Below are 20475 nucleotides of genomic sequence, written 5' to 3'. Positions count from 1 at the left end.
TGAGGAAAAAAAAAAAAAACGCTAACCGTCTTCTGAGCCCTTCAGCAAGTCGCAGTCTTTTTGTTGTTGTTGTTGTTTGGTGGTGGTGGTGGTGGTGGTGGTGGTGGTTATTACAGATGCCAGTCAGCCTTTTTGCTGGTGGAGGGTCTTGCCTCAGGGTTGATGGCTGTGACTGATGGGGTGGTGGTAGCTGAAGTTTGGGGAGGCAAGAAGGTTGGGGGGGGGGCAATTTCTTACGACAGCAATGAAGCTTGCCACACCAATGGACTCTTCCTTTCACGCACGATTTCTCTGAAGCATGCGATGCTGTGTGATAGCGTTTTATCCACAGTAGAACTTCTTTCAAAATGGGAGTCAGTCCCCCGCAACCCTGCCACTGTTTTATCAACAAAGCTTGTTAAATGTTATAAATCTTTGGCTGTCATGTCAATGTTCTTCACGGCATCTCCACCAGGAGAAACGGTGCCGATGGACTTGCTGATGGGAGGTTGCCGCAAACCTTTTGTTTGCAAAAACAAAACAAACAAACAAACAAACCCACAATCTTTCTGAAGCACAATAAAACCAGGCAGCCTGTGTCTGACTCAAACACTGCCCAGCCCAGACTAGCCATGGCTCATCTTGGCTGCTTCTCCACATGACGTCCCGAAAAGCTTCTCTCTTCCTCTTTTCCTCGGAATTCCAAGAATGCTGACTTAAAAAAACAAAACATATTTTTACTGACTTTAGAGAGAGGAAGGGAGAGGGAGAGAGTGATAGAAACATCAATAATGAGAGAGAATCATGGATTGGCTGCCTCCTGCATGCCCCCTACTGGGGATTGAGCCTGCAACCCGGTCCTGTGCCTTTGACTGGAACTGAACCCAGGACCCTTCAGCCTTCAGGTCAACACTCTATCCACTGAGTGTAACCAGCTAGGGCGAATGCTGACTTTTTGATGCCACACATGTAAGATCTTTTAGCCTCTTTTTTTAAAAAAATATTTTTATTGATTTCAGAGAGGAAGGAAGAGGGAGAGAGAGAGAGAAACATCAGCAATGATCATGGATCGCTGCCTCCTGCACACCCCACACTGGGGATCGAGTCCACAACCTGGGCATGTGCCCTTGACAGGGACAGGGAATCAAACCATGACCTCCTGGTTCATAGGTCAACATTCAACCACTGAGTCATGCCGGTCGGGTACATACTAGGCACCAGAAAAATTGCCTTTATTGGAGGGAGGGGCCGATGAAAAAATGTGGATGCAGTGACAGGCACACTGGCCACCCACCTTAGACCAGGAAGTTGAAGGGCGCCCCCTAAGGGTTCAGGGCAGCGAGCAGTGAGGATCCAGGGTCTGGACTTCCTGGAGCAGTGGGGCCATGACCGCCCCGACCTGCCTAGCAACGGCCTTTGCTTATGAGAGTCAAAGCCTCTCTTACTTGGGGTTTCTCATACTCATGACCAAACCTGAACTCGATTCATACAGTCCTCACAGGAGGGAGCCCACAAATGAGGATGTATCAAGCCGATCCAGTGTTCTAGACACCGGGCAAGCTGCTTCCCTGGGGCCCGGTGCGTCCAGCGAAGCGGCAGGGACTCTTGTTGGGGATGGTCTGGGTGCAGCTGCGGTGCCTCGGAGCTGTCTGGGGTGCTGACCGGGGTTTTCTGCCTGACAACACTAACTTCCCTTCTTTTCAAGTTTGCAAAATACCTCCACGGTGTGGCCTATGAGGCTAGAGAAGACCCGTGAAGGAACCATTACTGGATTCCTTTCATTTGATCCAGACCCTGTGCTCCCCCCGCTAAGTCCAGCCACGTTTACTGTTCCCATCACTGCTCTGCAGGACCTCAGGCATTTGGCCCAGCCCCCTGTCTCCAGAACAACCACTCTGATATGCATCTCCACCCGTGAACCCCACTGGACATGGATCCCTTCCACGTGGACCAAAGCGTCACAGCCCTGGTGTCAGCCTCCATCGCATGGAACCCATGCAACGTGCTTTGGCCACTGAAACGTCGGAAAATGTGACACAAGCGGGAGTTGATGGGGGCTTGTGCTCTAGGGCTTTCCCTCTTAGACGCTGACGGCATCGTGTGTGGAAGCCCAGGCCAGCCTCCTTGGGAATGAAAGACCCCACAGAGAGGCCAAGCCCACCCCAGGGGGCCTCCACCTGGATGCAGCTGTGTGGGTGAGTCCACAAGAAAGAAGAAACTGTTGCTTTAGCCTGGCCAGCGTGACTGGGTGGTTGAACATCGACTTATGAACCAGGAGGTCAGAGTTCGATGACTGATCAGGGCACATGCCTGGATTGTAGGCTCTATTCCCAGTATGGGGTGTGAAGAAGCAGCTGATCAATGATTCTCTCTCATCATTGACGTTTCTCTCTCTCTTTCCCTTTCCTTTCCTCTCTGAAATCAATAAAAATATTTTTTTTTAAGGGGCGGCATTTTCCTGCCCACGGTTCTGTGGGTGAGCAAATCGGGCAGTTCTCAGGGTGCACGCAGTGTCTTCTGGATCCCCCCTGGCACTTGTGGTCAGGTGGTATCAGCTGGAGGCTGGGTGGCCTCAGGTGGCCCCATTCACAGGTCAGGGGCCTCGACTGGGATGGCTAGAACAGCAGGGCCGGCGGGCCGCTCTGCGTGGACTCTGCATGAAGGGTTTCGGTGTCAGGGAGGGCCCCTGGCCATCACAGAGCAGCAGCGTTCTAAGAGGCTGAGAACAGAACCTGCAAAGTCACTAGAGGCTGAAGATGGGAACTCACACAGCACCCCTCCCCTGATCAAAGCAAGTCTAGGACCAGCCCAGATTCAGGGGGAAGGGAAATAGATTTCACCTCCTGCTGGGACGCATCTAAAGTCACGTGGCCAGCTTGGGGTGACTGTGGCCGGCCCTGCAGACAGCCCACCACCTGCAAAGTGCAGGCATCAACTTCACAGAGAAGTCGCAAAGAGACCCAGCTGCTCATATGCTCCACCCAGAAGTGGTAGGCGGGGCCCAGGGCACTGATTGACAACCCTTCCAGAGCCCTCTGGAACCAGGAGGGAGTCCGGAGCGAACCAGAGAGGATGCGACCCACCCTGTGTTCAGATAACAAAACTGAAGCTGGCCACGTCCAAGGCAGGCTCTGTGCGTGGGCAGGGGATGATGAGTCACAGACTCCTTTGCCTTCAGCACTTGCCAATGCACGAGTCCATTCATTAAGTCTGATTACTGCAGCCAGAGCGTCACGGGAGGGGGAGGAAGGGGGGCCCTCTTTACCTAATGATTCCCGCCCTGATTTGGTTATAAATAGCTCGCGAAGGAAAGCAGGCTCCGGGGCAGGCCCTGATTGTGGTGGGTGTTGGGATGCGGGGCATCGGACATCCTGGCCGCCTGTGAGGGCGCAGACGCTCTCGACTGAGTGGGAGACTGATTGGGAAGCTGCGGCTTCTGACCTCTGGGCTGGCTGCGGGGCGTAAGTGGAGGATCTGCGCTAACGCTAACGCAGCAAGTAGGACACAGCGAACACCAAGGGCACGTCTCAGAAGGGAAAAGACGGCTGAGGCCACAGTGTCCTGAGGTGCCCTAGAGCTGCCTTACTGCCTGCCCTGCAGCCTTGGGACACTGGTGCTCTGGTGCACAGACCCTCCCCACCCCCCACTAAAGTCCCTCCAAAGGATCAGAGAGGGATGGGGACCAACCTAAATCTCAGCTGCCCGCCCTCCTGTGGACTCAGCAGCCTCTACGATCCCGCCATTCCTTCTCTCCTTCCACACACTCCTGTTCAGCCCCAGCTCAGGGCCTGCCTCCTTCACACACTATTTCTGTGAGCATTTGGAGTGTTTGGAATACTGCTTCCTGTGGAATATTGGGAGGCGGGCAAGGTTACCTTGAAAGAGCTGGGCGTGTCTCCCACCGGCGCTCATCACAGCGTCTGCCCGGATCCCAAGGCCAACAGGAGATAAGGCAGAGCGGGTGCTCCAGCTCAAGTGCATGTCTACATAACTAAAAAGAACTGTGAGGGGAGCCCTGGCCTGCGTTGCTCAGTGGTGAGAGCATCCGCCTCCAGACCGTAGGGTCATGGGTTCGATTCCCAGTCCAGGGCACATACCTGGGTTGCAGGTTCAATTCCCTGGGCCCAGCCGGGGAGGCAACTAATCGACGTGTCTCTCTCCGGCTGATGTTTCTCTCTCTTCTCCTTCCTCCTTCCCTTCCACTCTCTAGAAATCAATGGGAAAAAATGTCCTTGGGTGAGGATTTAAAAAAAGAAAGGAAAGGTGAGGGACAGGAAAGCTGGCGTATGTAGAATGTTTAGTTGCCGTCTCCTCTGGCTACGAATACTTTGCGATGGCAGGAGGCAGCGGTGAGGGAGACGTGAGGGAAGAGGCACGCAGTGCAGGTGAGAGCTGGTGGGAATCCGACTCTCTGACCTGGGTGTCAGGGCACGGAGCCTCTCCCCACAGACCTGTGCGAGTTAAAGAGCCAGCCAGCCGGGCAGCACGCCTCTGAGTGATGTATTGCGACTTCTCTCTGGGGCCTCATATTTGTTATGGTTGCTTTATGGCACCCAACTGCTCTGGCAAAGGAAGCTTGGGAAGAGGGCTACAAGGACAGAGAAGCCACTCTGCAGCCACCCCAGCCGGGCCAGGCGTCCCGGTCACACTACAGGGACAGCCTGCGGCACCATTAGAGGCAGCAGTGTGCAGAGTCGGGAGCCAGCCAGCAGATGCCGGCTCAGCCCTCGTGGTGACCTGGCCTCTCGGAATAATCCCTCCAGCCCAAGATCCTTAACTCCATCACATCTGATGAAGTTCCCCCTTTTGCCATAGAAGGTACCATTCACAGGCCCTGGGAACTGGGATGTGAACATCTTTGGGGCCCATGACTGGGCCGCACGGTAACCACGGCTATGTCAGCAGCATCCCCTCTGCACCACCAGGCTTCTCATGTTCTCAGTCCTGAAATGCAGCCGCCTCCCATCAGGTGCCCCATCAGGAAGTCAATCTGGCCAATGGGACAGTCTCCCGTCGTCCTAGTTCTTACTCTTCTGTTCGGTCGTCTGCGTGCCCTGCTCGGCTTGTCTGCCTGAAGAGGAATCTGAATGCTGTGCGAGTTCCTGCTGCCTGACCCTCTGTTGGGGGAGGTGAGAAAGGCACCAAGTGTTAGAGCAGTGGGGTCAGACTGGCCCTGGGTTCAGCAACCTCGGTACTTGAGTTCTGGCTGGAAAAGAATTCAGAGTCAAGACTCAAACACTTATTTAGAAAATTGCAAAGGTAGACGATGTAATTTGTAGAAGAAATGGATCCAGGAAATAAGTTGTAGAGGGAAAGGAAGGGCCCTTGGAGCTTAGAAGTGAGGAAGGTAAAATTGAGGCCTGGGGTGGGAGGAGGAAGAGGGAGAAAGGAAGGCACAGGCCAGGTGAACTCCCAGGAGGGAGAGCACGCTGGGTCCTCATCCTAAGGCTTTAAGGGTGGAGAGTGTAGGGGAGGGCCCGGGGGAAGTTCTCGATAGAATACTCAGCAGCTTCCCAGGTGGGTCCTTCAGGGTCAGGGTCTCCACTGATTGATTGGTCGGCGCCAGGGCAGGGGGTCATTATCCGATGCAGCTGGTCCTGAGGTCAGCCGTGGAGTTAATTGTCTGGTTTTGCTTCTTTTCTGGGCCTGAAGCTGAAACACAACTGAGGCCTAGATGTTAGCCTAGGGAAGAAGGTCAGGGGTCTACACCACATCACCAGTGATATGCCGGGGAGGAAAGGCCAACCTGGGGACGAGGTCCCACCCTACAACTGTCTGTTGCTAGGCAACTGGGGCTTTCCACCCTGATAACCTTCTGTACCTGGCCCATCGTCCTCGCTCTGCTCTTGTCTGTCTAGCTGCCTCCCACAGCTCCCCCCCCGCCCCGTCTCGACCTCTTGGGCTGGCATGGAGCCCACAAGACTCAGCTCCCCCTTCCCCCTGCCTTCCTGGGCTGACTTCCTTCAGGCACCTCACACTCCAGCCAGACTGACCTCCTCGCTCTCTCTGTTGCCTCCAGACAACCAAACCCAGAGGCACGTGGGGGCAGAGTTTCAGAACCACAGGAAAACCATCCACCTCAGGAGCGCAGCTGCAGGATAAAGCTGGTCAACGCCCCAGACTTCCTGTGGGGTGGCCGAGGAGCCCACAGATGAGCCCACAGATGACACACATTCCAGCGAGGCATCTGGTCAACCCCGTTCATGTCATTCCTCCAAGTGAACCAGGGCCCCTGCGTTCATGAGACTCACGGGCCTAGCACAGCCGTGGGCATGGGAATGGTCTGGGAGCAGCGACAGATGGCAATGGCAGGGTCAGAAAAACGCTCTCACTAACCTCAAAGGGTTGTGACCAGGGCTGCTCAAGAAAAGATGGGATGGACATGCCCGGATGGGATATAGGAGGGTCCCCCTGGGCCCCCAGGACTCGGGCCTAAGGGAGGAAATGGGGAGCAGAGTTGGCCACCCCCAAAGATGCCTCTTTGGAAAATCGATTCTTTCAAGCGGTTATTTTTAAGGGCCAGGAGGCTCGGGAAGAACCTTTGACCTCCCCCTAACTGCCTGAAGGAATGTGGATGGAAGGCCGGGCCGGTGGGAGCTATCAGGGTAGATACCGTAACTGCAGTCTCACCTGAACTAGGTGTGGCATACCGTAACTGCAGTCTCACCCATTTGATCAAAGTCCTCTCTGGAGCCCATTGTCTCCACAAGGCCCAGCAAACATTTTTCACTAAACATTAACCCTCTTCATCTCCCTGTAAACTGCCTTACTTCCTTCTCCTCAGTCCAGAATGACACTGAGACCTCCGTCTGCCTTTGGGACATCTACTGTCTTTGTAATTCGTCATGTTCATGTGAATTCCCTGTGCATAGGTATCACATTGCATTTTTTTTCCGGTTAATCCACTGTATGTTACGCCATTAGAACCAAGAGGAGAAGGGGGGTTCCCCCTCCCCCACAGGAGCATGAGCCACGACAGGCAGGTGTTTGGTGCAGAGACTGGGCTCTGGGGTCTTACTGCCTGGGCCTGAACCCGCTGTGTGGCCTTGGGCAAGTCACTGACCCTCTCCAATCCTCAATCTTGTCATTTGCAACGCGGTCCTATTCATTGTACTTGTCTCCTGGATTTGTGGTGAGCATCACATGAATTAATGTTTATAGAATGTTTCGCACGCAGCCTGTGCGTGCAGCACGGACCCAATAAATCACTGCTATCATGACCATCAATCAGGGCGCTCTCTCGTGCCCCTCAGGTCCTTTGGGGACGGAGAGCATGAACATGGCCTGCACTTGTGCAGGGAAACTGAAGGCAGGGCGGAGGACCTGTGCCAGTCAGCGCCTCCTTTAACATCCGGGTGGCAACCCTTTCCTGCTGCCTTTGGATCCAGAAGTGAGGCTCCCGGCCCTCCTCCTGGCATGCGAAGGTTTTTCCTGGGGGTCCCTCAGCCCAACCACCAGAGAGACGCCTCCCCGCTCTCAGGGAGAACACTGCTGGCCACACTGAGCCCAGGAGGATTCACGTGAAGCAAACAACGGTGCGGGAGCTCTTAAGAGACTGAAAGTGGTTCAAGTAGAGGGGACACTGGAGCTGGAGGGGCGAGATTGAGCCAGGAACCCCCAAAGAGGAAGGCCTGGGACGTATGAGACTGTTTGCCCTGAGGTTTTCGCTTTTGCCTGCATGTGGTTGAGAAGCAGGTCCTCTCGCTGCTCTGCACCGTGGGGACACCGAGAGCAGCCATGTCCCTGTGCCATTGTGAGGACTGAATAGGTTGACACCCCGAAACCTTCGGCACAGTGCCCAGCACAAACCAAGCAGCCAATCAATGTTGACGGTTATCTTTGGTGCCGGCGGCCCAGGTCCAGACCTCTGCCCTGGTCCCCACCACGTGCACCGACCTGGATGGCCCTCATGCAGCTTCCACATGAGTCCGAAGCTGAGTCTAAAAGCATCATCCCGCCTTCCACCACCACCAGGCTCCTCCTCCAGCACCACTGAGGGCTCCACAAAATACGCTGCCAATGGGTCTTTAATTCTGGGCTCCTGGCACGGGGCACAGGGCAGGAGGGCAGGAGGGCAGGAGGGCAGGAGGGCAGGACATCTTCGGGACTCGTGGGTTTGGTTTGGTTTTGCAATTTGTTTTCACGTCACATTCTTACCATGTGGGATAGTGTCAAGCCAGCCGTCGCCACTTCTTAGCTGTGAGCCCGGAAGCAAGCAGCATCCCCTCTCTGAACCGCTCTGTAGAGCATCGTCAGCTGTGCAGTGGGAATGGGCACACCTATGCACTGGGCTGTGTCTTAGTCCACTCGGGCTGTTATAACAAAATACCGCAGACTAAGTGGCTTATAAGCAACAGAACTTTATCCCTCACAGTGTGGAGGCTGGGAGCTCCAGGGTCAAGGTGCTGGTGATTCAGTGTTTGGCGAGAGCTCGTTTCCAAGGCAGCCCTGTGTTTGCTGTAGCTGCAACCTCGCGGGGCAGAGGGGATGGGAACTCCCTCCGCTGTCTTTTATAAGAGCACCAATCCCAACCACCGGGACTCTGACCTCCTGCCCTCAGCACCTCCCAAAGGCCCCACCTTCTAATGCCATCACTTAGGGCAGCCGTGGGCAAACTACAGCCCGCGGGCCGGATCCGGCCCGTTTGAAATGAATAAAACTAAAAAAAAAAAAAAAAGACCGTACCTTTTTATGTAATGATGTTTACTTTGAATTTATATTAGTTCACACAAACACTCCATCCATGCTTTTGTTCCGGCCCTCCGGTCCAGTTTAAGAACCCATTGTGGCCCTCGAGTCAAAAAGTTTGCCCACCCTTAGGATGCCAATGTATAAAATGGAGGGACACACGCATTTGGACCACAGCAAGCTGCTGCAAAGGATTGTGGGATTGTGGGAAGGAAGAGACTTTCCTCTACCCGCCTAGGTTCTTTCAGCTGCTCTGCAAGAGAAAAGTAACCACATGTAACTGCGTACGTATGTATGGGACCCCCACATACCTGACAGGCTCAGGGACAGAAAGGGGAAACGAGGTGTCTATGACATTCGAGCTAAGGATGACGTAAGACACCTTCGGGCTTCAGAGGGGAGGATGGTAACGATAAGAAGAACAGATGTGCAGTAATTTGTAGTTTGCCCTACCATAGAGACAGTTCAAAGGGTTATCTCTGACCATCTCTTATTACGGGCAAGGCCCAATTCAAACTATCCTAGGTAGTCAAGGGACAGGGCAGAAGTTTCTCTTGAGGCCACAGGGTTTAGGTTGCCTTTAGCTCAAAATAATCCACATGCCACAGAGGCACACCTTGGGGTGACCTGTTCTGACCCCCACAGGATCCATGAGACTCCTGGGCACAGGTCCAAGCATGGCATCTGGTATTGGGGTAAACTCTAGGAAATATGCATTTTTTACATTAATAATGGCCCGGGGAGGTAGGCATGATGGTTTTCATTATTAGAGGTGAGGAGACCAAACTCAGGAGATGTTGAACCATTTACTTAAAATCACACAACGGGGCCCTGGCCAGTGTGGCTCAGTTGGTTGGGCATCACCCCATGCACCAAGGGGTCGCCGGTTTGATTCCCGTCAGGGCACATAACCCAGGTTCGATCCCCAGTAGGGGGCGGGCAGGAGGCAGCCGATTGATGTTTCCCTCTTACTTCGATGTTTTGCTCTCTCTCCCTTCCTCCCTCTCTAAAAATCAATTTTAAAAAAATCTTTTATAAACATAAATAAATAAATAAATAAAAATGAAAAAAAATCACACGACTGGTCTCAACCCCAAATTCTCGCCTCCTGGCCCAACACGCCTTCTCTGTTGCCCGAAATGTCCCGATCATTTCACCAGAAGTTGCTTCGATTCTGAATCGTGGTTGAACAGCCTCTCTTGCCGCAGCAGTTTGCCGTGGTGAAGACGCAGTGCCTCTGAGTTTGTTTTCAGTTCATTTTCGAGGTCACCTTTTCCCCCTTCACTCTTCCTTGAAAATGGCTTCCTGCCACTTTGCACAGAAAACAAAACAAAGCCGCTATCTTTCGCAGACTACCAAAAACACTCGCAGACCAGGCCTTTGAAAGGCTGTTTTGCCCTCCCAGGAGCTCACAGCTGTCAGTTGTAAATTACTGTTCTCCACACTTCTTTCAATCAGGATGAATCAAGTGCTAAGCATCCCCGAGCGTCTATATTTAATCCGCAAGCAAGTGAACGATGTTCCATCTTAACGGGAGGCGTGGTGGGGAAGGCATAGATGTCACCAGTGTCATTTACATCGGAGGAACGACTGGGAGGGGCGTTTTGGGGCTGGTGGTCTCGTTTGGAAACGGATGTCCGAGGACAGGGAGCACCCTTCGCCCCCCCACCCCCAACTCAAAGGCGCACAGCACGTTCCTCCCTTGTCTTCTGAGCGAGGCATCTATGACTCAGGAACATATTAGCACAACACGTAGCAGCTGAAACAGCTAGAGTTTATCATCTCACTGTTCCCGTGGGTCGGGAGCCCAGGCCACGCTTCGCTGGGTGTTCTGGTTCAGGGTCTCTTCCAGGCGGCCGTCAGGGTGGCAGCCTGGGCTACAGGTTCAGCCGAGGCTCCAACTCCAAGTTCACCCACGTGGCTAGGGCAGGCCTCGGGTCCTGGGCACCAGTTGGCCAGAGGCCTCCCTTAGTTTCTTGCCACTGGCCCTCCCCATGGGACAGGTCACAGCATTGCAGACCATCCAAACAAGAAAGAGAAAGGGCGCCTGGCCGGTGTGGCTCAGTGGTTGAGCGTCGTGGACCCAGGAACCAAGAGGTCACTGGTTGGAATCTTGGTCAGAGCACATGCCCGGGTTGCATGGGCTCAATCCCCAGTAGGGGGCATGCAGGAGGCAGCCTATCCATGGTGTTTCTCTCTCATAGATGTTCCTCTCTATATATCCCTCTCCTTTCTTCTCTCTCTAAAAGTCAATAAAAACGTATTTTAAAAAAAAGAGAGAGAGAAATAGAAAGGGCCAGAAATAGCTAGTGAGACAGAAAGAACGGTCCTTTTGGAACCTAAACTGAAAGGTGCCATCCATCCATCACGTTTGCCATATTCTGTTCATGAGATGCAAACCATGAGGTTCAGCCACACTCAAGCGGAGGCAATTGCACAGGGAGAAGACAGGAGGCAGCGATCACTGGAGGCCCTCACGGAGGCTGCCTCCGGTCTGTCCTTAGCATGCGACCATTCACGTCTCTCCTACAAGCAAAAAGCACGTGTCCCCTCCCTACACGCCTCCTCTCACTTTGGTACCAGCTCTGTGCCCACTTGTGAGTGAGGACACTCATGTTCCTGTGAGTTCTTCTCACGTTGGCCTAGAGCTCCAGGGCTCCCATCTGGCCTCAAGAACATTCTCCTTTAGGCCCTGGCCGGGTAGTTCAGTTGGTTAGAACATCATCCCGATAGGCCAAGGTTGTGGGTTCAATCCCCAGTCAGGGCACATACAAGAAGCAACCAATGAATCCATAAATAAGTGGAACAACAAATCCACATCTCTCTCCTTCTCTCTCTCTCTCTCTCCCTTCCTCTCTCTCTCTAAAATAAATAAATTTAACAAAAAGAAGAACAGAACATTCTCCTCTTACCCCTCCCTGCTCCCAACCGTTTATCTCCTTATCAAGCTTATCATCTCGTCCTGCTTCTTCCTGCTCCAGGTGTGGCCAGAGTCTGGGCTGCTGTTGATTCATTCTCTCCCTCGCCTAGATCTTGGCCCCTGAGCTCCTGGCCCTGGGCTACCCGGACAGAGAGAGAGCCTGCCCTTGCTCTCGGGCCTTAGAGACCCGATCACACAGCTGACGGTTTCCGAATTCTCACTGCGCGCATAGCCTCACACGTGCCACGTGTCATGTCACAAAACCCTCCCAACGAACTACAAGTTCCTGCCCCCATTTTAATATGGGAGGGGAAAAACACACCTTGGCAGGTAACTGAATCCCTTTAACTTCCTGGTCTCCTGAACTAAGACATTAAGGAAGTAAAGATTTAAGCCAGGGGCCATTCTTTCAAAATATGTCCATAAAGTATCAGAATGAACCCATGGGACTTAATATGCATATACAATGAGGCACAGAATTGATGCGGGTGCTTATAGGTCTGAGCAGATGCACAGAGGAATGTGTCTGGTTCCCAGCTCTGTCCTCTGAGGGGGCCTAGCAGCAATGTCACCCCAGGAGCAATGACACCCCAGTGCCCAGGGCTAGATTCCCACGTGCCTCCCTCTGCTGAGAGCAATCGGTGTGTTGGAGACATGGCCGACTCCAGAGCTCAGGCAGGGGATACACAAGGTTTCTTGTACCAAGAAATAGCAAACGGCCCGGAGAACAATGAAGGACACAGGAGCTGACTGCAAAGGCCTCCACTGGCCAAACCTGGGACCATCTAGACATCGTGATAAACATGGAGAGTAAAGGGTCACAACCTACTGAAAAAGTCAGGAATCCCAGAAGCCAGAAGCTACGCTGCTGTTAGAAACAGTAGAAAACCAACAATAAAAAGATGGTGGAATTTTTCAAAAATGCCATGTGGCAACCACAATCATCAGTGACTCGGGGAGGGTCCTTCATCGATGTTAAAACCAACGGGAGAAAGTGGGAAGATGAATAGGGTATTTCCACAGCCTCCAGGTATTTCCCCAAAGGATACTCATGCGTTGCACAGGGTAAATACAGCTTTCTGGGGGACTAGCGCTGCTCATGGCGGATCCATTGGCAGCACGCACCCTCTGGCACGATGCTCTGGGAGGAACTTGGCTTTGCTTCTGTGGGGTCCCTGCCCAAAGGCTCAGACTCTCCTCAGGAGGAAACAGCAGGCAAACCCAAATTTAGAGACATTTTCCCAAATGCCTGGCTGGGTGTTTCTCGTGAAAGTCAATGTCATGAGAGACGGGCAGGAGCTGTTTCGGAATAAAGAGACGTCACAGCTCAGTGCAACGCTAACAGCTCAGTGCAGCAGGGTCTCGGGTTTTGCTCTAAAGGACATCATCATGAACTCTGAATGAGGTCTGCAGATTTGATAAGAAAATTCCTGCCCAGCCAGGGTGGCTCCGTGGTTGAGGAGGTCACGGGTTCAATTCCCGGTCAGGGCACATGCCGGGTTGTGGGCTTGATCATCTCCTGTGGGGAGTGTGCAAGAGGCAGCCGATCAAGGATTCTCTCTCATCACTGATGTTTCTATCTCTCTTTCCCCCTCTCCCTTCCTCTCTGAAATCAATAAAAAATATATTTTAAAAAGAAAGAAAATTCTTGCTTGTAGAAAAAATGCTCTGAAGTATGAAATATTTGGGAGTAAATGGACATTGTGTCTTAAATGGAGAGAGAGAGAGAGAGAGAGAGAGAGAGAGAGAGAAGCATAGTAAAATGTTAATGTTTGGGGGACCTGAATCAAGGGCACTTAGAAATTCCTTTGTAATATTTTGCAACTTTTCTGTAAGTCTGATATTATATCAGAATAATTTTTTAATAAACAGAAAATGTAAAACATCTGCGAATTCCTGGACACCCCTCCCATCAAGGAGCGGGGTCTGATGTGCTCCCCTGGACCAATGTCTGGCCTCACGGCCTCACGTCTGTGGTTCGCAGAGGCCAGTCATAGAGGAGACGCTGGGCCCACATGGCTCCCCCGGCCCCGGGTGCACCCTGTGAGCTGTGAGCCCTTATCAGGAGCCCACCTGCCCTGAAGGCCCCAAGAAGAGGGGTCGCGGGGAGGGAGGCCTCCGGGAGGCGGGAATGGCTGAGGGGCCCTCGCTGTTCCCTAGGACGGAGCGTAATTTTATCAGTTGCCACTTCGTGTCTCACCAACCAGCCCGTGGACCTTCCTCACGTGGGGACGGTCGTTCCTGCCATCACACGGAGCCCGGAACAGGGTAAGGAGAGTGAGAGCAAGTTTAAGGAAGTGCTCCCTGCTCACCTGCTCACACGTCCCTGCTGTGCCCCATATGCTGGACAGGGTGCGGGAAAGAAGGCCACCCCCAAATGCAGGGGGAGTCTCTCTGGCCCCTCCCCAGGTCACCTGTCACTTCGTGTGTGTGTGTGTGTGTGTGTGTGTGTGTGTGTGTGTGTGTGAGAGAGACGCCGAGGGCAAGAGGCTGACATTTAGAGAGCACCTACTCCGCGCCAGACACCGCTGTTCTAGGCTGAGAGGAGGCAGAGCTGAGATGGGCCTCGGCTGTCACGGCCCTTAGCTTCCGGGAGAATGTAGCTCCACCCAAGCTAGGAACCCCAAAGTCTCCATCAAATGCGTCCAACCACAGAGGTCTTATAAAACGGAGAAGAGAAAAGGAGAGAGAAGAGAACAACACGACAATAACCTCAGTGTGTCACACATTCATTTTTAATCCTCCCCCAAACCTTTGGGGTTGATGAGCCCGTTTCTCAGATAAAGAAACTGAAGCTAGGAGCGGTGCCCAGACTCAAACAACCAATCAATGGGGGGAGCTGAAATTTGAACTTGGGGCTGTGGAGTTTCTTGTTGTTTCTTCTCATTGGATTTATTGGGGTGACACTGGTTAGCAGAATTACACAGGTTTCAGGGGCACAAATCCACAACACATCCTCTCTGCGCTATTGTGTGTTCACCAGCCCAAGTCAAGTCTCCGTCTGTCACCATTTACCCCCCACTCCCCTCCCCCGGCAATCACCACGCTTATTGCCCATGTCCATAGGTTTTTTCTTTTTCTTTTTTTTCTATTTTGCTCAATCCCTCCACTCTCCCACTCAGCACCCCCTCCCCAAAGACAGCTGTCAGCCTGCTCTCTATCTATGAGTCTGTCTCTGTTTTGCTTGTTAGTTCAGTTTGTTCATTAGATCCCACATATGAGTGAGGTCATACAGGACTTGTCTTTCTCTGACTGGCTTATTTCACTCAGCACAGTGCTCTCCAGGACTATCCGTGCTGATGCAAATGATAAGATTTCCTTCTGTTTTATGGCCAAGTAGTATTTCGTTGTGTAAACATGCCACAACTTTTTTATCCACTCGTCTGTGATGGGCACTTGGGCTGCTTCCAAATCTTGGCTATTGTGAATAACACGGCTATCAACATAGGGGTGCGTATATTCTTTCCAATTCGTGTTTGGGGTTTCTCCAGATAAATTCCCAAAAGTGGAATCGCTGGGTCATAAGGCAGTTCCATTGTTAATTTTCGAGGAACCTCCACACTGCTTTCCACAGTGGCTGCACCAGTCTGCATTCCCACCAATTAGTACACGAGGTTCCCCTTTCTCCACACCCTCACCAGCACGTGCTGTTTGCTAACTCATTGATGGTGGCCATTCTGACAGGTTGAGGTGATGTCTCATCGTGGTTTTAATTTGGGGGACTGTGGCGTTTCCAACCCTGGGCGGTGCGCTCTGTGGACAGGCAGCTGGGACATGGACTCCACCAGCCTGGGTCAAGCCCTCTCAGGGCCGACTAGTCCTGGGGGCGGGGGGGGGGGGGCATCCTGCGCACAGTAGGGTGTTTGGCAGCATCCCTGGCCACGACCCACTAGATGGCCGGAGCACCCCACACGCAGTTCTGACAACCCAAAATGGCCCCTGGAGGACAAAGTCACCCCAGTTGAGAACCACTGGCCCAGGTGTACACCCTGGTTCCACCACTTCCTAGTGATAGGACATTGGACAAACAATTAACCTCTCTGGGCCTCAGGGTCCTCATCTGTAAGATGGAAAAATCCTAGCACGTGGGGTTAATATGAGGCTCCACCACGGACGGGCTCAGGACGTGGCTCTTTGCCCCACTGCCGCCTGCTGCTTGCCCCCCAACGCAGGTGCGCGGGGAAGGTGGCCATGGGAACACCGCAGTTAACCAGCTCCTAACACGGGAATGAGGAATGTCCTGGTCCAGGTGCTAGTGCGGTAGCTGACGGGGTATGCCCTGCGGCCCCTCTCACCACTGCCGGGCGGTGTAGACTCCATGGCCAGGCTACCAGGTTCACGTCCGGCTCTGCCGCTCCTAAGCTCTGTGGTCCCGGGCTAGTGAGTCCCCTCCTCGTGCCTTCATTGCCTCATCTGTGAGTGGGTAATGACAGTGCCTGCCCCCGGGGCTGAGCATCAGCTGAACACTATACGGGCCTGCCTTATAGCCGACCTGTCAGGGCCCTCAGCCACAGGGGCGGCCTTTCTCTCCTCCCAGGTGCCAAGCGCCGTCCCATTCCCAGGCCTGGGCTGGAGCCAGTCCCTCTGCCTGGCGCGCTCTTCCTCCTGGCGTTAGAGTTGCTCCAACCCCTACTTCTTCACCTGGGTCTCTCTCCATCAGCCTCTTCCAGAAGCTCCTGGACCACCCTGGATAACACAGCTTCGCCACTGCTCTCGCTCTGTCTCCTGTAGCAGCACATCAATCAGGGCCGCCTGGCGGGACATTTCAGTCTGCGTGGGGCCGCGCGCTGCAGCCAGGCTGGCCAGTCCGGGCGGTGCGCTTGTCTCTCCCCCTAAAAAGAAGCTCAGGACACAGAGCATTGGATGGGTGACTAGATCCCTAGGACAGTGCCCACCACATGGTTGTGTAAATAATCGAAATGGTTGATATTTTTCAGAAGGGGTTTCCAAAATCCTCACATAATCCACTTTTCCCGACACAGGGATGATTTGAACTGGGGTCTAGAACAATGTTTGCCACAAAAGCGTTGGCTTCTAACAGCCTGTCTAAAACAGCTGCATTTTCGAGGCTTCCAGATCAAGTGGAGTTTCTCAAACTGTGTTCCCTGACACTGTGATCCCCGGAGAGCTGGAAATAAGAATTCCCATTTTAACAGGGGTTCCCCAGGGCAGAGACAGTGGGAAACAATGCAGAATCCTCTCCTGTGAGGGGCCTCTCGCTGCACAGGGAATGAATGCCCCAGGCAGCCCTGCGGAGGAAACGCACACGGAGCCTTGTTTTCCCCCTGGACTCCATCCACTCACGTCTGCACCGTGGAGCGCAATGGACAGATGCAGCGGGAACCTGAGGCCCAGGGAGCCTCATCCACTCGTTCAAGGTCACGCAGCCACTTCCTGAACCACAGAGCAGGCACCTGTCACCGTCGGGTGCTTCCCTGGTGGTCCATTTCGCTGTCAGTTCACAGGAGGTCAGAAATGGGACTCAGACCTCAGACGCCAACATCGATTTGACTAAAGCATATATGAAAATGAATGTTCCAAATCATGTATGAAAATGAATGTTCCAAATCATATATGAAAATGAATATTCCAAGTCATGTATGAAAATGAATGTTCCAAATAGGATTTGCTTTCCATTTCGCCGTTCCCAAATAGTCACTTATTCATTCAACAAATAACCTGTTACGCATCACGTGCCAGGCACTGCACATTTTACAGTGAACGAGACACGGCTGGTCAGTAGACTCTAACAATCAAATCATCCCTAAGAGGAGCCAAATGGATTGAATGGGTCTTGATAAACCTGCTTCAAAGTGGGGGCCGACTGCATGGAATTACACATCCACATTTCATTTGCTTTCGCCAACAGCGCTCATACTGAGCTCCAACGGCAGTGAGCTGCTCTTGACCGGGATGGTTCTAGAATACCACGCCCCAATTCCTGTGTGGACTGCGGGGCGCGGGGGGAGGGGGGGATGACTACTGGACCTCCTTGGGCATTTGGGGGAGCCCCTCAAGGCACAGGTTTTTCAAGTTCATTCAAATGTCGCCTCTCGCTCCTACATTTTAGTTAAAGTGCAGTCCCTCACTGCTTGTTGTCTACAAATAAAAATCCCTGTTTAAAACTGGGATTTGTTTTCCAAAGCAGGTCAGCATGTCAACATCCTTCCGAACACACGGTTGATCAAAAGCTGAGACAGATCTCGCTGTTATGCCATGTGATCGCCTCCCGGAACTGATAGAAACCGTCTAGGAATCAGAGAGTTGTTTTGTGTTACGTTCTTTTAAAAAAAAGATTCCAAATCAGATAAAAAAAGAATCTCAGGCTTGAGATGTTGGTGTCTGATGCCGTGGCATTGAAGCTAGCTCTCAGCACAGACTCCAGATGTCTGTGTCTAATAAAAAAAAATTCTGAGCCCTAACCGGTTTGGCTCAGCGGATAGAGCATCGGCCTGTGGACTGAAGGGTCCCAGGTTCGATTCCCGTCAAGGGCATGTACCTCGGTTGCGGGCACATCCCCATTAGGAGGTGTGCAGGAGGCAGCTGAATCAATGTTTCTAACTCTCTATCCCTCTCCCCTCCTCTCTGTAAAAAATCAATAAAATATATTTTTTAAAAATCCTGGAGGCATCAGAAGCTCTTGACAATCCCCTGGCCCATGCCCTGGCCAGTGTGCTTGGTGGTGGAGCATCAGCCTGCACGCCAAAGGGTCGAGGGGTCCACTCCTGGTCAAGGGCACGTACCTGGTTGCAGGTTTGTTCCCCTACCCCAGCCAGGGAGTGTGCAGAGGCAACCAATCTATGTGTCACCTTCACATCAATGTTTCGCTCTCTCTCCCTCTCTCGCCCCCCTCCTCCCACCCTCCCACTCTCTCTAAAAATCAATGGAAAAAATACCCTCAGGTGAGGATTAACAAGAAACAAACAAACGAAAAGATCCCATGGCCCTACGTGCCTCTTTAAGGCCAAGCTGTCCGTACAGGAAACAAACGGACCATGTGCTTCCAGCCCCAGCGAGGTCTTCCCTGCTTTGAAAGGACGCACTCATGATTTCCGCAGGAGCCATCCTGCGGACCAACCGGGCAAAGCAAGACAATCACCCGTCGCACACACAATCTGTGTTTATTAGACACCAGGACACGCCGGGAAGCATTCCTCAGCTGTCGGAGGACGCCGAGCGCAGATGCTGCTTCAACACAGGCCCCGGGAGGCAAGAGACAGGGGAGCAGAGCCACCCGCCCGTCAGCACCGCACACGCTGAACCTATCCAAAAAGCCGCCCGAGCCCAAGTCGCTGAGCCATCCATTGGTTTAAAGGGGAAGAGGATATATGTTTAAGACCAAGTCCCACATTTCCAGTTTTTTGTAAGGACCAAACACCACCTCTAAAAGGACCATCGGTCCGCATCTGCCAGACTGGGGTATATTACACCGAGTTTGCCCCAATTGCTTCTGCCAATTCTTTCAACAACAAACCAGTCAGGTAAGGTTTCTAAGCACAAACGCTACTACACAGAGACAGGAGCGATGGTGATCCGAGCAACACTGGACGTGTGTGTGTGTGTGTGTGTGTGTGTGTGTGTGTGTGTGTGTGTTCCCGTGCTTCAGTGTCTGGGCAGCTCTGTAGGTCCACGAAGGGCATTGTATGCAGTTTAATGGAACCCACTTGAGGTGAAAGGCGTCGTTTTGCCTAATGAAGTCTCCCCCTCACAGCCCAGCTCCCAGACAGACTGGGCGGCAGGGTCACCCTCTGGGGACGCTTGAGCGGTCTGGCACATGAGATCCAAAGGGCCCTCCTCCTCCTTGTCCCCCTCCCTGTGGCGGGGGGTCACCTCGCTGTGGACCACGTGGCTGTAGGCGGCTGCGGTCTCCCTGGAGAAGACGGTGTCCTGGTCGTAGGAGATGAGCTCGTTGCTGAGGGTCACCGTCGCCACCCGGGTGCGCCGGGAGCAGAGGCGGCCGCACCCCAGCAGCTGGGCGAACACCTTCCGGAAGTCCGCGTTGAAGGCGTAAATGACGGGGTTGAGCGAGGAGTTGGCCCAGCCGAACCAGACGAAGACGTCGAAGGTGGTGTCGCTGACGCAGGGGAAGCCGGCGCGGGCGCCTTCGGGGCGGCGGCTGCAGAAGGGGGCCATGCAGTTCAGGAGGAAGAAGGGCAGCCAGCAGCACACGAAGACCCCCATGATCACCGACAGGGTCTTCAGCACCTTGGTCTCCTTCTGGATGGACACCCGCAGGCCGGGCTCCGGCTCACGGCCCCCGCACCTCTGCGCGCGCTGCCCCGCCCGCTCCAGGCAGGCAATCCTGCGGATCTGGGCGTGCGCGATGCGGTAGATGCGCGCGTAGGTCACGATCATGATGGCCACGGGGATGTAGAAGCTGATGAGCGAGGAGGCGATGGCGTAAGTGCGGTTCAGGCTGGAGTCACAGTTCTCCTCCCGTACCTCTGGGTCCCCCGCTGTCCCCCAGGACGTCCCGTTGGCCAGGTCGGCTGGCGGCGGGTCCACCGCGCCCCGGGAGCCTGCCTCGTCCCGGTGCCAGTGGAGCTGGACCGGGATGAAGGAGATGAGGATGGACAGGGTCCAGGCCAGGCCCACCATGACCAGGGCCACGCGCGGGGTCATCCTCTGCTGGTAGCTGAAGGGCCTGGAGATGGCCCAGTAGCGGTCCACGCTGATGACGCACAGGTTCAGGATGGAGGCGGTGGAGCACATGATGTCGAAGGCCACCCACACGTCGCAGAAGGCCCCGAAGGGCCAGTGGCCGGCCACCTCCGCCACAGCCTTCCAGGGCATGACCAGCAAGGCCACGAAGAGGTCGGACACGGCCAGAGACACGATGAACATGTGGGTCATCCTGGCGCGCAAGTGGCGGCTGCGCACGATGGCCG

At 53.7% G+C, this 20475-nt stretch overlaps 1 protein-coding gene across 1 annotated transcript in view; it reads right to left on the bottom strand.

Moving 5' to 3' along the window:
- Positions 1 to 18836: 18836 nt before the first annotated feature.
- LOC102423058 (D(1B) dopamine receptor) overlaps positions 18837 to 20475 on the bottom strand; it is an 8706-nt gene continuing 7067 nt past the window's right edge. The window contains exon 3 of the mRNA XM_006106071.3: positions 18837 to 20473. Coding sequence (XP_006106133.1) covers positions 19238 to 20473 — 1236 coding nt within the window. The 3' untranslated portion in view covers positions 18837 to 19237. The remainder of the gene's footprint in view (positions 20474 to 20475) is intronic.

Source organism: Myotis lucifugus, unplaced genomic scaffold (genome assembly GCF_000147115.1).
Source record: "Myotis lucifugus unplaced genomic scaffold, Myoluc2.0 scaffold_762, whole genome shotgun sequence".
NCBI lineage: Eukaryota > Metazoa > Chordata > Mammalia > Chiroptera > Vespertilionidae > Myotis > Myotis lucifugus.
Note: the sequence above shows the minus strand (reverse complement) of the source record. Positions and strands in the feature narration are given on the sequence as shown.